This window comes from Archocentrus centrarchus, chromosome 7, assembly GCF_007364275.1.
Source record: "Archocentrus centrarchus isolate MPI-CPG fArcCen1 chromosome 7, fArcCen1, whole genome shotgun sequence".
Lineage (NCBI taxonomy): Eukaryota > Metazoa > Chordata > Actinopteri > Cichliformes > Cichlidae > Archocentrus > Archocentrus centrarchus.
This window is the reverse complement of record NC_044352.1, coordinates 23,348,193-23,364,868: the sequence shown is the minus strand read 5'-3', so window position 1 is coordinate 23,364,868 and position 16,676 is coordinate 23,348,193. Positions and strand designations below refer to the sequence as shown.

Sequence of the window (16,676 nt, the reverse complement as noted above, 5' to 3'; positions counted from 1 at the left end):
TAACATACATTATATGGACTAAAGTACTGTGCTACATTACACCTACAAGAGCTGCTCAGCCATGGAAACCCGTGCCATAAAGCTCCCAGTGCAGTTTTTGTGCTGATGTTAATGCCAGAATCTGCAGTGTTGGTGTCTTATGCGATATACATCTCAGCATCTGGCAGCCCCACTCTGTAACTCTTTGCAGTCTGCCACTTTGTGGCTTCCAGTTTGCAGTAATAGCACTTACAGCTGATCATGGAATATCTAGGAAGAAATTTCACGAACCGATTTGTTGCAGTGGTGACATCCTATTACAGTACCATACTCAAAATCCACGAGCTCTTTAATACAACCCAGTTTTCACCAGTGTTTGTAAAGGCAGGCTGTATGGCTGGGGTGCTTGATTTTATACACCTGAATTCAGAGAATAGGAAGCGCAGCTCCATACTTCTGTCCATGTAGTGTAATTACTGTAAAACCCACTGAAAGTGCTTAAAATTGATGAATTAATTTAATTCAACAAACCAAAAGGCATCTTTTCCTAATGCTTCAACAACTGTAGTTACCATTCCAAACTGCAACCAAAAATCAGTGCAAAATAAATATTTGGTAAAGGGGTACTCCTTTTACCTAGAACTACTAGAATTACTTCAAAATAAGTGATAACCTGCTTAGGATTTTTTTTAAAGTTGGTTTTCATCATTTTATCTCACTGTTCCTTATTGGGAGATACAGAATCAAAGAAGTCTGAAGACCAGTTTGAAACCAAAGGTGATAATCTTTCCACGTGAGCTCAGAGGCTTTCAGAGTGCAGCGAGCTATCAAATCAGAATAACCTAATTTTATTACAGTTTCAGTAACAGTATGCCTCAATGACAGTGTGGCTACATTATGATGTAATGGAGTTTTGGTTTCATACAGGAAAAAAAATAATCCCAAAACACAGATGGAGTTATCACCACAGCTCACTGGACAGCTTTGATTCCTCCGATTTATCAAACAAGAACAAATCTTCAACTTCCCATCCATTTTTCTTTCCTTAGGCAGCAAGAAATGACTTTAGATGGATTAATGTTCAACATGTTTTTAAAACATTCATATCACCACGTGACCCAGTTCTTCCCTGTATATTAAATATTTTCCAGTAGTTTCAACAAAAAAGGACAGGTGCCACTTGACATGCTCAAGAGGCCTCAGAGTGGCGGGACGCCCCTCATTTTCCGGATGACGTTAGCTATCCGCTTGGCCAGTCCTGGATTGGGCTCTTCTATCTGGAAGCTCCGGGTTAGCAGGTTGTATAGGGAGCCATAGCCCACAGCCACTACAGTGCACGTCAGGCAGATGACATTGTAAGGCATGCTGAAGTCTGGAGTGGGCAGATTGACGAGCAGAGGCTCTGTGTAGATGCGTACAAAGTAGCTGGACTCTTCTTTACAGGGAAAACTGGTGGGAGATGGGAAATTCGATCATTCCATTTTCCAGATAAACGTGTGTTTCTGTGCAGAAACTCAAACAGTGCATGAATAAAACACACTAAATTGCACTTTCATCAGAAGGAGAAAACAAAAAAACCAACTGCATACTCACAAGCTGCTGAAAAGTGGTCGCTCCTGAGTGCTGTTTGTATCCATGGCGACAGTGCTTGGTACAAGAGAACTAATAACTGAAGATCTAAATGTTAAAGACAAGGGTTTTAGTCATGTTAAAAGTCAGAAAGGGATTCAAAATCCTAAGAAATTAATGCAATAATCATATGAGGAGAAACCTGTGCGGTTTTTCTTTTCAGAAATGTTTGGAAACAATCCTACGTGCATACCCAACATAGAAGCCGTGGTTTGGATCAGGTGGGTATTCAGTCCATTTGAGCAGAGCCCTCTCAAACTGCACTGTAACCTCAGTAACAGAGTTAGGAGGAAGTTGGATCAGCATCTCCAGCAGGTGAGGCCTCACACGGTCCTTAGATGGCTCATAGTGGATGTAGCCTACCAGAGGGAGAAAAACACGAGTGACCAAAAAATACACTGTTTCAATGTTCAAACTAGAGCCGCACAAACAAAAATTCACTGGTACCTGCTATCAGAAAAAAATGTTATTTGAATCTGAGTTTTTGTAGTTGGCACATCTCTAGTTTAGACACATCCCATTGGTTCACATAAATATGATACAATGTGACAATATTGCATCAATAATAGCAGAGGTGGGAAGTAACGAAGTACAAATACTTCGTTACTGTACTTAAGTAGATTTTTTAGGTATCTGTACTTTACTTGAGTATTTATTTTTCTCAGTACTTTTTACTTTTACTCCCTACATTTTTACACGAGTATCTGTACTTTCTACTTCTTACATTTTCAAAACAGACTCGTTACTTTTTAACACGTTAGAGAAAAGTTTTTATTTCCGGTCAGTGAGCCTTCAAACATCAAACGATCTGAGCCTAAACGGAGGAATAATAACATATAAGAGACAATCGTACTGGCGTATCCTCCATCACCGGCTTATCGGGTGCAAAGGCATTAAATACGCAAACCCATATAATTAATGTATCATTTATAGCGCTATAATCAGGGGTTACAGCGGGCCGGACCGAGTCCATAAGTTGTGCTCGCGGGACATAAACAGCTCTAGCGCTACTGAAGAGGAGCGAGCATAGAGGGAGTCACGTGTGGAAGGTAAACGCAACGTTTGTAAATGCTCAACAAAGCAAACACACAGAGTGTGTGCAGTTTGTCACACAGTGTGTCTGCTAGCTAAAGAAGAGCTGCTGTATTTCCAGGGAGAGCAAAGAGAGAGAAGTTCACTCAGAGATGGAGAAAGAGGACAGGAGAGGAAGAAGAGAGGTTAGATTTAAAGGTAAGGACTGGAAAACAAACTGAAGTATGCTGACTTTGTGTAATTCAAAGATTCTATGAAAATACTGCAGTTTAGTGTGTGATAAACAGGTCAGCTTGTTGTACTGTATTTACAGTAAAGCTCTGTGTTGGACTGGAGCACAGTGTTTGTGTTCATGGTCAGAGTTACAGGTTACATCAGTGCAGCAGAGATGAGTTTGAATCAAAGCTGCTGATGCTGAGATTCATTCACTGAATCCAACATTTCTACAGCCTGTATGCTGTCAGTGTAGGGGATGGAGATCAGCTCAGATAGCTGTGAAATACTGGGTTACATCTTTGTGAGTTCAGTTCATCCACACAGAGCAGTAAACCTCAGAGCAGCAGCAGCAGGTCAGCTGATCACAGCCTGCACACCAACATCATTTACTGCAGCTCACAATAGAAAGCTGTGATTCTTCTCCCCACGCAGAGCCACTACAGCTGATCTTAGGGTTCCTCCACCTTCTGAATCCCACTGTAACCCCTGAGTATCCTCATGTTTGTGTTTAGATGGAGGCACAGTCACCCTCTACTATGGAGGACACAGAGAATAGAGCTGTGTTTAAAATTCCCTTTCACAGTTTGTGTCCTACATAACAGATTCAAGTTGAGAGCATTCATTAGGATTAAAATTTAGATTGGAATAATATTTGTATTCTCATGTATTATTTTATATGATTGCAATAATTGGTAGTGAGGTTCAGTTAGCTTTATAGAAAAATAGTTGGTAGAAACGTCCTCCAAAGAACTACTTTTACTTTCTTACTTTGAGTACATTTCAGAGCCTGTACTTTTTTACTTTTACTTAAGTAAAGAAGTTGAACCAGTACTTCAACTTTTACCAAAGTATTTTTTAACACAAGTACTTGTACCTCTACTTAAGTACAGAATGTCAGTACTTTTGCCACCTCTGAATAATAGCCCGTAAATTTGGAGCAAAAACGTCTTTGATGACAGCCTTTCTCAGGAAATATGACTCGAGATCTCCACCTTGTGGTGAAAAGAAGCAGCTGCATGAACCCTTACTAATTCATCCTGTGGTATTACTGTGGGAAGTAAAGTATCTTACAATGGGCTGTGAACAGTATGACCAATTTAAGGAGGAGATGAAATAATTGTACCTCTCTGTGAAAAAAATAAATAAATAAATAAAAAACAACATTTCTGCAGTATGCAATGTGACAAAAACAAATCCTGTGGGAAAAATTCATCCCTTTGCAAAATTTCAATTCGGCCCACATATCACCAAAGATTCTTAATAAATTTTGGCCTGTCAAGCTGAAGCTGTAGCTGTAGCCTGCACAGTGGTGAGTGTGGCTTGAGAACACACCCAACTAAACCGAGAGGCTCACCTCCACAGCACCTTTAATCTAACTAACAGAACACAACCAAAAATAAAAGCTCACGTTAAAGGCAGACAAGTTCAGCTCAGGCGGGAGACTCACTATCCTGCACCTTTCCAGAATGTGAAGACAGGGTTGTGCATCCATTTGACACTGACAATTTGTGCTTTTAAAGAACATAATCAGAATCATCATTTTGACATTTGAATCAAGATATGGGGTCACAGGCAGGGAGCAGAGTCTTCGGAAAAATCGCTGAACTGAATAGATGCATACAGCTACAGATCAATGGACTGTTTCTTTAAGCCAGATCTCAAAGTGATGGAGCTGTAAAAGCAGCTTTCATTTTTATGTATGCCAGTTTCATGGCAGAAGACGGTGGCAAGAGTCAAAGATGTTTGACTTTTCTTCTTTTTTTAAAAAATCAAACTTCCTAAACAACTTAATAAGACCTGCAGATATAGGAAAAAGAAAAAAAAGAAAGATTACTTTGCCTTTAGATGAGGATGTGTTTTGATATATTTAATATCTTAATGTACCAGTGGCTGTCATATCAGCCTTATTAAACAGGTTGTTGTGATGCAGCTGTATGGTAGCGCTCTTGCTGAATTTGTGCTATGCTAATTTTGCTCGACTAAATGGTTAAAGGTTAATAAATATTTTTGTAGACTGGTTGAAGGTTATATGTGGCTCAAACTAAATGTGCAAGAGCCACATAAGACATACATTTTTAATTCAACTATATAAGTCCGCCCCTCAATGTTATTCTTAGTTCCCAGAGGGGTCTTTGGTGACTTTGACTCCCATCAATGATTATGCAGTAATAAATCAATTAAGTTAGTCTGTGTAAGTAGATTATTACACTGTGTTTTCTTGTCTTTAAAAGAGTGTTACATTTTTTTTTAAAAAGCAGCCAGTTACAATGTTAAGTGCGCAATATTTCTATGTACACCCAGTCCAGGTAGTAAATGAAAGTAAAGTCAATAATCAAAATAATAAAACTAAATATTCACAACAGTAACACAGAAATATTCTTTTTCAAATCCTCTTTCTATAAAGGATGATTTTATTTCTACACTATCAGAAAGTAACAGGTTTTTCAGAGATTTCATTTACAGTGGGTTCGGAAAGTATTCAGACCCCTTTAAATATTTCACTCTTTGTTTCATTGCAGCCATTTGCTAAAATCAAAAAAGTTCATTTTATTTCTCATTAATGTACACTCAGCACCCCATCTTGACAGAAAAAAACAGAAATGAAGAAATTTTTGCAAATTTATTAAAAAAGAAAAACTGAAATATCACATGGTCATAAATATTCAGACCCTTTGCTGTGACACTCATATTTAACGCACATGCTGTCCATTTCTTCTGATCCTCCTTGAGATGGTTCTACTCCTTCAATGGAGTCCAGCTGTGTTTAATTAAACTGATTGGACTTGATAAGGAAAGGCACACACCTGTCTGTATAAGACCTCACAGCTCACAGTGCATGTCAGAGCAAATGAGAATCATGAGGTTGAAGGAACTGCCCAAGGAGCTCAGAGACAGAATTGTGGCAAGGCACAGATCTGGCCAAGGTCACAAAATAATTTCTGCAACACTCAAGGTTCCTGAGAGCGTAGTGGCCTCCATAATACTTAAATGGAAGAAGTTTGGGACGACCAGAACTCTTCCTAGACCTGGCTGTCCAGCCAAACTGAGCAATCGTGGGAGAAGAGCCTTGGTGAGAGAGGTAAAGAAGAACCCAAAGATCTGAGTGGCTGATGCAGAGATGCAGTAGGGAGATGGGAGAAAGTTCCACAAAGTCAACTATCACTGCAGCCCTCCACCAGTCAGGACTTTATGGCAGAGTGGCCCGACAGGAAGCCTCTCCTCAGTGCAAGACATATGAAAGTCTGCATAGAGTTTGCCAAAAAACACATGAAGGACCCCCAGACTATAAGAAATAAGATTCTCTGGTCTGATGAGATGAAGATTGAACTTTTTGGCGTTAATTCTCAGCTGTATGTGTGGAGAAAACCAGGCACTGCTCATCACCTGCCCAATACAATCCCAACAGTGAAACATGATGGTGGCAGCATCATACTATGGAAGTGTTTTTCAGCTGAAGGGACAGGATGACTGTTACAACTGAAGTAAAGATGAATGCAGCCAATTACAGAGATATCCTGGAAGAAATCCTCTTCCAGAGTGCTCAGGACCTCAGACTGGGCCGAAGGTTTACCTTCCAACAAGACAATGACCCTAAGCACACGGCTAAAATAACAAAGGAGTGGCTTCGGAACAACTCTGTGACCATTCTTGACTGGCCCAGCCAGAGCCCTGACCTAAACCCAATTGAGCATCTCTGGAGAGACCTGAAAATGGCTGTCCACCATAAATTTGCAAAAATTTCTACATTTCTGTTTTTTTCTGTCAAGATGGGGTGCTGAGTGTAAATTAATGAGAAATAAAATGAACTTTTTTGATTTTAGCAAATGTCTGCAATGAAACAAAGAGTGAAAAATTTAAAGGGGTCGTGATACTTTCCGTACCCACTGTATTTATTAATAATCAACAAATGGTTTTTGGCACTTATTTGTACATTTATTATCCCGATTGCACACTAAAAGTGCACACATCCTTTACTGCTTTCTAAAATTACTCACTGGGCTTGTTGTCCTTTCCCTTGCTGGTCACACTGAGTGTGTGGATGTACAGACGAAGATACCAAGGCACAGAGTCCAGCAGCAGTACAGGGAAAGACCTGTAGGGGTGGTTGTTGTACATTAACGTGTGAATCTCTCCTGTCTGCAGCCCGTATCCAGCCACGTAACGCTCAGCATGGAGCAAGGGGCGCAGCATGTCACCTGCAGCAGGAAGTCAGAGACTGTTTTTCATATCAACCATGTGAGAAACACATGCAGAAAACAATTCTGACAATTAAACACTGCTATAGTTCACCTAAAAATGTGTGAAGTTGTAGAATAACCTGGACAACTGTGCATTTTATTATCTCATTCCTGTTGCATCATACATTCCTTAAGACAATATTCTGACTGTTGTACAAAGCTTTATACATTATACAATCTCTACGTTTCTCGCACACACTCACTGGATTTCCAGCGAATTAGCAGGTTGAGGGAGCGCACAGAGCCAAAGGTGGTTTCTTGAGTCAGATCGTACACAGAGAAGGTCCGTCTGTCTCCTAGCACCACTGCCTGGCTCAGCAAGGAAGTGGCTGGGATGAGCTCAAACTGCTCCCCCTGCAAAAATAAAAACAAGTTTGTTCCAATCATAATTATTGCAGAGCCTCAAGAATGTATTTTACATCACCTAAATATTGAAGTACAACCATTTTCAGCAACATCTGTTTAAAATGACCTCCATGTTGATACAGCTGTCACAATAACCTGAGGTCTGCATTATCTAATGATATAGAGTAGCAGATTTCACATTAAAGCAAAATCAAACCTGAGAGTTGTCTGTGATGTCGATATACAGTTTACTGGAGGAGGCCAGTGGACAAGCTTCTGTCAGGGTCCGAGAGAACATCTTGAACAAAGACCACTCTGAGGGAACAGACAGTCTGAATTAACAGGAGGAATGTCATCGAAACCCAAATGTGGGATGAATGCAGGAAGAATGATTTTGCTCACCTCGTTTGCCCTGTCCAGAGGTGTGCAGGTCAAAGACTGAATTCAGTGTCTGTCTCAGCTCCCAGGATGTGGTTTTGCACTGCCGGTCCTGACACACGGACCGGATGTGCACTGCCTGGGAATGAAAACTGCTGTGGAAGAGTTTCTCTGACTTCAAAAGGACAGCGAGACCAGCCTGTGAGGAAAACATAGTGAGGGGGGAAAAAAAACAAAACAGAGTTCTAACAGACAGAACTGATGTCCCAACGCATTTTTTAGAAAGACAAATGCACACATAAAGAGAGAGAGGGAGAGAGAGAGAGAGGTTTACCTTGGATCCACATGGCAGGAGTTTCTTCCAGGGTGTCAAATTCTCCGTGCAAACAATTTCTCGCGGGAGGGTTGCGTAGCGAAGGAAGCGGTGGTCTGTCTCTTTAACACACACAAAAAATTTGTTATATGAGCACAGTGAGTCCTGGGGCATCTGTAGTGCTGTAACAGATATTCAGCTGCCTACTGATTTCTTTTACTTTAGCATGCATCTCGGAATAAAAATCTCAGATCCTTAAATATAATTGGATATAAAACAAAGGCAAGCTGAGTAAAGATAAAATACACATTTTAAATGAAAATTTGATTTATTAAACAAACAGGCCCTGTATAAAAAAGTGTTGATCTGTTTAGTAGTGATGAGAATGTGAAACTGAAGCTCTGATATGCGCTTCGAAACCCTGGGCTTACAACTCCATAGAACCACTGCTTCGAAGCTTGCTTCAGGACGAAAAAACAGCAACTGCTTCGTTCTCGGAATGAATCACCTGGCTGGTTCAGGTGATTCGCTGGTTACGAGTGAAGGAGCGAGAGCGAGACAGTCAGCCAGGTTCATACAGTTTTAGTGTTGTTATGACCAACAGTTACTGCTGAGTTATGAATTAAAGACAACTTTGCTGGCTCGTCCTTTCAACGTGATGACGGACGCTGTCGTATCAAGATTAACGCAAAAGCGGTAGTTACACAAGCACAGCCAGTTAATGCCATGTTTTCCCAGCACTGCTCAATAACACAACACACACACATTCATCCATCTTCATTTGTAAATAGAACCTGATATCATGATGTTCAGTCATAACGTGTGTGCCTCAAACAATGCAAAGATGCTTCAGATCATTGAGGTGTGTGAGCGTGTGCATGCAGGTGTGTAGATGAAAACATTGCACTTTTCCAGGAGAGGGCGCTATAATTGAAGTTTTGAATAATGAACCTATTTTCAAAACAATTGTTCAAGTGGTTCAGAGCTTCACAAAAGCTTCATTTTCTCATCACTACTGTTTAACTATTCCAAAATAAAATACCGCAACTAAGATGATAATTGGTTACAGCATATTGAGCCTGACTATCAAATCATCAATAAAGCAGACCATTTTCAGTAGCATGAAGTTGTCTAAAAGCACTAGCAAACAACACCAAAAAAACAAAATAAACTCCAGTTTAGATGATGAAGAGTTTACTTCACTAAATCTATCAGACTCCACAGTGAGCGAAATAACAACAAATGGAGATTTGGAACAAAAGAGAATTTTCCCAGAGGTTGACAACCTCCCTGAATTCCTCAGAGCACTTTTAGAGCTCATCCAGGAGGTTAACAAAGACTTGAGGAAAACATTCAACAGACTACAGTGCTTGAAACTCCAGTGTTTGAGGTAAAAATGACAGACTGATCGAGTTTTCTGAAGCATAATAACATGATATTAGACAGTTTAATGGTGACTGATCACACATTAGCCTTTGCACAGGTTTATCACAAGAGACGTTTTGCTAAATGCAAAAAGGAGACTCACTGTACCGTTGCCTATTCCCAGGGGTTTGAAGGAGGCACTGGGCTGAACGGTGTTGGTGGAATCAATAAAGTTCAGTGATGCACAGAAGATGCCTGATAAAACATTAGTTAGCTCCTTCCATGTAGCATCCACACTAGAAATGGCAGAAAAAAAAAGGCATGCAAAAATACAGGAATTATTAGGGTGTTAGGCAGCAACAACATCAAAAAAATCTGTATTCAAAAGTTGTGGGAGTAGAATTTCTGAGTTTTTTTATAGGGGTGGGAGTCGATAGAGCATAGTATTGTGATATTGAAACCTGACTGCCATCAGAGAGATTACAGAAGGTTTGGAAATAATTGCTGTCTAATTTATAAACGCAGACAGACTGCCAACCTGTTGCCATCAGTCTCATAAGTCTTTGTCAGTAAGCACAACTTGAGGGGACTCCACTCAACTGACTGCCATCTGGTTGCATTCTGGTTATATTCCCATGGAACAGGAAGGTTGCTGAGCATAAATGTAAAAAGTGTTAAAAGTGAATTTCTGTTAAATCTGAATTTCTCTCTACAGACAGCAAGAGATATGTGATGTTCAGTGATTTACCACAGCTAACTGATGTATAATCAAAAACAGATTGCATGCAATTGCCAACTTCCCCCCATTAGTGCAGACTGATATCAGACTGACTGGACTGGACCATGTTGTCCAATCCAACAGACGAGCTACTGTAGCTCAAACTGCTGAAATTTTTAATGCTGGTTCTGATAATAAGGTGTCAGAATACACAATGCATCACAGTTTGTTGTGGAGAATGAAATGATTGCCAGTATTGATTTGACTTTGACCCTGCATGCCAAACAATTGAACTCATTTGAGCATAAGCTTGTATGAATGTGTATGTGAATGGGTGACTAAAGAACTTTGAATGCTCAAGTAAAGTAGAAAAGCACTATATAAGAACCAGTTCATAAACTTTATAAATTACAAACAGGCTGTGATTCTTCATCTTCAATTAGGTGTTTTAGGTATGCACTGTTCATATGTTTTATGACAGTGATACTGTTCAGACTGTTAAGCAGATATTCACCACTTAATAGTTTTTTTTGTCTAAAAGTTTGGCATAACCTGAAAAATATCATTGTCATTATAGTAGTCCAAAAGATTACATTTCTTGTTCGGGAAAAAAATAAATAAAACAAAAAAACTACTGGTTGGTCAGTGGTTCGATCCCCGGCTCCTCTAATCTGCATGTCAAAGTATTCTTGGACCAGACACTGAACCCCAAGTTGCCCTTGATACATCCATTGTAGTGAGTCCGTGAATGTTTGGTTTAAAGTGCTAAGGCATTTAAAAAAAACAAAAAAAAACACTTGTATGAATGTGTGAATGAAGCTTGTAGTAAGAAAGTGCTTTGAGTGCTCAATAAGAACAGAAAAGAACTAAAAGAACAAGTACCTGTCCATTTTCCCCTTATGAATCCCCACATTCATTTCACCTCTGCTGTACTCACTCTGTCACCGAATCCTGGAACCAAACCCAGAGCTCAGCTCCAGGAGGAGATGATATAAAGGGCTGTCCCCACTGCATGGTCCTCCAGTAGCCCTGCGTGAAAGAGATGTGCAGCTCTCGCACTGAGAACTTGGAGATGACCTGACCCAGGGACTTGGGAAAGAGCCGGTAGTGGGACACTGAGAAATGGAACACAACACAATTTAGAAAGAAAAAAAATGTATAGAATTAAAGGATAGGAAAAAAAAATCGTTGAATTAATATGGTGTGTATGAAGCCAGTATAAAAAGTATTCTTGGAATAAACTAAACAGGAACAGACACGGGTTTTAAACAACGTAGTGGACATCGATGATTAATTAAAATGCGGTAATTCAAAAGAGAAAACAACTGAAGGAAAATAAGCGTGCCATACCATGTGGTAATCGTTATAATTTTTCAATCTGACAGATTATTACAGCATCCAGAAACCTTCTTTTCGAGGCAGTTTATCCTTTCGCACATTTTAGAACTTTTCTGTCACTTCCAGATGGACTAAAATATAATTTTAACTTACTTCTATAACCAGATGAAAACATTTACACATGTACATTTTCTTATTCGATCCTAACAGCTTGCTGTGTCCCTGCTAACAGTTAGCTTACCTTTGTTGTCCCTCATGAAGTCGGTGTCCCACAGGGTGCGGAACTGGAAGCTGGCATAAATATCTCCAGAGTGCAGCGGTCTGATGACCAGCTCTTCTTGGAAGTCGTCTTTAGGCTGTGGTACCGATGAAGGAACCATGGTTTCAGGGGCAGAAGTGCCCTGAGTGTCGGCCGCAACATTATCTGGAGCGGCTTCTTTAACCTCGGTTGCTTCCCACTGTCGCTCTTCCACCGTGGGCTGGTCAGCTGTTTCGGTTTGTGTATTATCGCTAACGCCTACGTGGTGGTCACTAACTGCCGTCGTTTCATGAATGTCTGCGATCACAAACACCGACAAACTAAAAAGAATAAACAGCCAAGAACAGTAGCTGCACCTGTGAGCAGCCATTTCTCTGGAGGAGGTTGTTCATTTCCGCGTTAACGCGTCATGCATAAAACCAGCCAATGAGCTGCTTCCATATGGAGACATCCTTGGCACTGATACGAAACTGCTTTGTTTCAAGCAAAAATGTTTTTCGTTTTTTACATTTTACGAGTACGTGCTAATATGGAACGGGTTTCTGTTTTATTTTAAGCCAATTCTGTAATAAAAATATTGTAATACATTTTAGAAGCTATTAGTTTCATGAGAAAGCAGTAAGGAAGCGGTATTACTAATTATATTTTACATACTGCTTACATTATATAGATCCCCCATAAAGATAAATAAATATATTGATAGATAGATGGATACAGAACAGAACAAATGCAAATAAACAATATGTCATATGTCAATTTGGGCATTGTAACCAATCAACCAATTACAGGGGGTGAAAATTCTCAATTCATTTTGCCCATCAAATGCTTGTTCAGCTTAATCTTTCATTTTACAAGGTTACCAAAGCTGCTTGCAAATATGTTAAACCTTATAGACCCTAAATGAACGGTGCGAGGGACTACTGGTATATTGCCATAATAACCATAAAATGGCTACGTAAATAATTAATAAGGCCCGTAAATTTCGGTTATCGGTGTGTGGAGCATGCTGCGCTGTTGAATATTTGGTCGTGTTGCTGGACAGGGATGGGCATCATCAACCCGTTGGCATCATCGGGGGCAAATCACCCCTCCCTCAGCCACACATCATCGCGCGCACAGCCCAGACACACACACACACACACACACGCACACACACACACACACACGCACATACACAAACACACACGGAATTTCGGCTCAGCCATGGCTCCCTGTTAGATGCTCAAAGCGGCTGTTGTCAGAGCGAATTATATCTACTCTCGCTCGCTGCTTTCTTCCTGACCTTGCCTGCCTCCGGTTGGGTTTTTAATATTTTATTTAGGATTCCTGCGCTGCCTCCCCATGGCTACATCGGATGGACTAGACGGCTGTCTGCAACGAGGCAGATCTCAAAGTGACCCGAACATACTCACCGAACCGGGCATCGATTTGGCTCACGGCACAGGTAAGATAGGCGTTATTTTCTCTATACTTATTTGCTCCATAGACGAGTTTTTATATTTTTGCAGCTTCTTTGGCGATGCAGACCTCCTTGTTTGCCTAGCGGGATGTCAGAACACTAAGGGATAATTAGCGCATATGCTCCCAACATTGGATGTAGAATTTGACTGTAACGCTGAATCCTGGAGCTGCAAATTGAAAATGAATGCCATCTCTGGGTCTATGAATGGCTGCATTGCCCACCAGATTTGCGCCTTATGAAGGCGCATGTAGCCCTTGTGGCTGACATGGATGCAAGTAGTATTTGGAAATCCGCGTGTTGGCCGTATAATATAATATTAACGCGTGCAACTTTTACTCTATCCATTGCCGGTCGCTTTATAGCCAACCCAGGCTATTTAGCATCACAAAATCTGCATCCATGTGTGGTTCATGATGCCAGGCTTAACGTATTTGTATTTATCTGATCTCTGATCCACTGCTATAGCCTTGTTATTAAGGAGAGCCATGGCTTCGGGCTCTATGTTCTGACGTGTTGCATTTAAAAATAAAAGAGGGAAATAATAATAATAAATAAATAAAAAGCACATGCTTCTCTTATTGTAGGCCTATGCCTAGAGCTCTGTCCCTGTATTGACAGCACTGACATCCCCACCCCATACCGAACTGATCACTGTTGTGATCAATGGCCGGCTATCCACGTGATGTTATAGGTGGAAATATTCCTAATTCATAACAGCGTTACACTCACAAAAATCGGATTCACCAATTACTCATCTTTCAGGTGAGCTTTCAGATATGGAGTCCTTGTTTGTTTCTCCGGGGGTTAGTCATCTAATGTTGCTCATCTTTCTGGTTATGGAATAAGGGTAATGAATTAAACTTTCATTAATAGCAGAACACCAGGGAGCACCCATGCTGTGCACTCCTCTGGTGAGCTCCTGGAACGGATTTGGTTGTAGTTGTGCTGGAAGCCTAGTAGCCTATAACTTCACCTAAAATACAGTGTTTGATTTTTTACGTAAGTGAGACTATTTATGGTCATACTGTGTGGGTTTGAAAAGAGTCATTGCTTACTCCCACACATGGCGAGTTTTACGCACATCAATGCTTGACGGAATGATTCAGAAAAAAAAATAAAATAAAAACTGAGTAGTTCACCTTTCAACTTGCCACTAATGAGACGCGCTTTTTCACATTTCCAAAATCACACCTGCCTGCACTCATCAACTGGCCATAGCACATTTATAATGGACCCTTGCTGAATTCAACCCTCCCAGGGATGATTTAATTCACACATAGGTGAATGTGATGATGTCACACTGGGTCTTTGACACACCTGAATAAACAACTCAGCAGTTTGGCAGATCAGCCAGGCCAGTGATGAGAACTAAAGCTATCAGGCTGAACGTCAGCCTCTAACGCTGGAATATGCACAACAGCATTACTGTTTCAGACGTGAGCATCCCACATGAAAGACGGAGTAAATACAGTTGTGACAGCAAGGACAATGTCAGTGTCTGGTGGCCCAAAGTACACAGCATCGCCCACCCCTTCTCTGCATGGATCACCACTGCACTAATGTCTGGGTCACCAAAGTAATCCTTTGGCAAAGACTGGCTTTTTTTTTTCTCCTGATACAGTAGCTCTTGCAGCTGCACGGGCTTACAATGTGTTCATACACTTACTCAATACTGGGGAGGAGAGTCAATAGAGACAACAGTTACAGCTGACCATCTCAGAAAATCAGAGCAGTGTTTCCTTTTTGAATGTCCTTTTCTGAGAGGGACACACCCTCTCAGAAAAGGACAGTCAGTAGGTCTCATTGCAAGTGTCCAAGAGTGCAATCCCACTTTTTTTTATCAAATGTGTGGTGTATGATTACAGTGTATTTAGGTTGAACTTTGTTGAGAGTCTGCCTAAATTGAGGCAACCTCTTTGAGCTGCAGATTCACAACAATGCTTCAAAGTTATAGGAACATAAGTCCAGCAACAGGAGCAGCAGCATAAACATGTTTAATCAGTTCATTTGGTCAAGGACCCCTTAGATTCCCCTGCTAATAAAATGCCACTTTCACTCGAAGTTCCACTTAGTCACTGCAGAATGTCGACCAAGCTAATGGTGTGGAGAGGACACCTTGACGCTTTGCGGACAGGGAGCCTGTCCAGGCAGGGTTGTCCCTGTGGCTTTGTTCCTTGAAATAATTCACTTCTCTTACAGGAGGATGCACAGCTGGGGAAACAGTGGAAATGAATAGCATAGAAACTAGAAGTTTGGGAAGAGTTATATCGGACAAATATCAGCATAAGCAGATTTATGGTGCAGATAAATCTGCAGCTAGAGACTACTTCTTTTATTAAGTTTCACTTTTTTATTACATTATTTTCTTGTTACAAAGTGTCATAAATAAAAAAAAAAAAATACAGATTACATTTTCCCTGAGCCAAAGTGGATATCTTCAGATTCAAGTCCAAAAACCAAACATTCACAAAGTAACAAAACACAGAAAAGCAGAATATCCTCCTCACTGAGAAGTGGGAACTTGCAAATCGTTGCATATATCCACAGTAAATTTGAAAATTTAAAAATATTTAGATGTTTTAAATCTCATAAATAATTTTTCAGTTTATTAGCTATTTCATTAATTAGTTGCAGCACTTTATGAAAATGGCCAACTTCTCCTTCACTTATAACCATGCCTTGTCAAAATACTGTAATCATTTATGGAGAAAACACTTTCCCTATCAGCCCCTCTCCTCTCCACTTACAGATATACTGGTCTTACTGGTACCTGAATAATCCTCTCAGATCTGTCATAAAGAAGAACTTCTGAGGAGTTCTTTCTAAAAAGGGGAGAACCCCCTAATGAACAAGAAGATGTGTCAAACCCTGTGTAAGCTGATACTGAGCCATGACAATGACTCACCCCAAACCGGAGCGGTGTCTTGTACATAATCCCTCTTATATTCAGGCCTTGATGAGCAAATATGGGAAATTATGAGTCAGCAGGTCTTATATAATGTTCCTCCAATTAACACGCCATTGTTTGAAAGTAATAATGTAAACAAAAAGGTATTAGTGCCACAGGAATTCCTTACATAACAAAGATTTAAGACCTGGTTTTAGATTTCAATGAGTTGCTGTAGAATAAAGCAAAAGTAATTATATAATATGGAGAGATATATAACCTCTGTTCAAACACACTGTTTGAAACAACTACCTTAAAAAATAGCCCTGCCTCAATTAAAAAAGGAACTTCACTTTTTCAGGTGAAGAGAGGGTTAAAGATGCAACAACACGGGCTCCTCAGAAGTCTATAAGATGCTCTTTAAAGGAGAGAATCTGGTGCTGACGGGCAGCACATTTGAAGAATGTTTTTTGTCCACCTGCAACGAGGCAGTCAAGTATCTTGATGGTTTGGAAGA

The 16,676-nt window shown here is 40.4% G+C and overlaps 2 protein-coding genes across 3 annotated transcripts in view; one reads left to right on the top strand and one right to left on the bottom strand.

The window, feature by feature from the left end:
* Nucleotides 1-526: 526 nt before the first annotated feature.
* Nucleotides 527-12,203, bottom strand: pigt (phosphatidylinositol glycan anchor biosynthesis, class T). The gene is made up of 11 exons (XM_030732848.1): nucleotides 11,793-12,203; nucleotides 11,151-11,328; nucleotides 9,664-9,791; nucleotides 8,152-8,252; nucleotides 7,842-8,016; nucleotides 7,657-7,754; nucleotides 7,298-7,448; nucleotides 6,852-7,052; nucleotides 1,802-1,967; nucleotides 1,573-1,656; nucleotides 527-1,428 (listed from the first exon to the last, which is right to left on the bottom strand). Exons 1-11 carry the CDS (start codon nucleotides 12,178-12,180, stop codon nucleotides 1,179-1,181), a joined length of 1,920 nt encoding a protein of 639 aa, XP_030588708.1. The 5' UTR covers nucleotides 12,181-12,203; the 3' UTR covers nucleotides 527-1,178.
* An 813-nt stretch (nucleotides 12,204-13,016) lies between these two features.
* The window catches only part of phactr3a (phosphatase and actin regulator 3a), a 35,540-nt gene continuing 31,880 nt past the window's right edge, over nucleotides 13,017-16,676 (top strand). For both annotated transcript variants that reach the window (XM_030732852.1, XM_030732851.1), the window contains exon 1: nucleotides 13,017-13,254. In XM_030732852.1, the coding sequence (XP_030588712.1) occupies nucleotides 13,152-13,254 (103 nt within the window). In that variant the 5' untranslated portion in view covers nucleotides 13,017-13,151. The remainder of the gene's footprint in view (nucleotides 13,255-16,676) is intronic.

Excerpts from the sequence above, each read along its gene's own strand:
- pigt (XM_030732848.1), bottom strand. The coding sequence starts at position 12,180 with ATGGCTGCTCACAGGTGCAGCTACTGTTCTTGGCTGTTTATTCTTTTT. Across the intron at positions 11,329-11,792 it reads CTTCATGAGGGACAACAAAG|TGTCCCACTACCGGCTCTTT; the intron begins GTAAGCTAACTG and ends TCCATTTCTCAG. Across the intron at positions 1,429-1,572 it reads CGACCACTTTTCAGCAGCTT|TTTTCCCTGTAAAGAAGAGT; the intron begins GTGAGTATGCAG and ends ATCTCCCACCAG.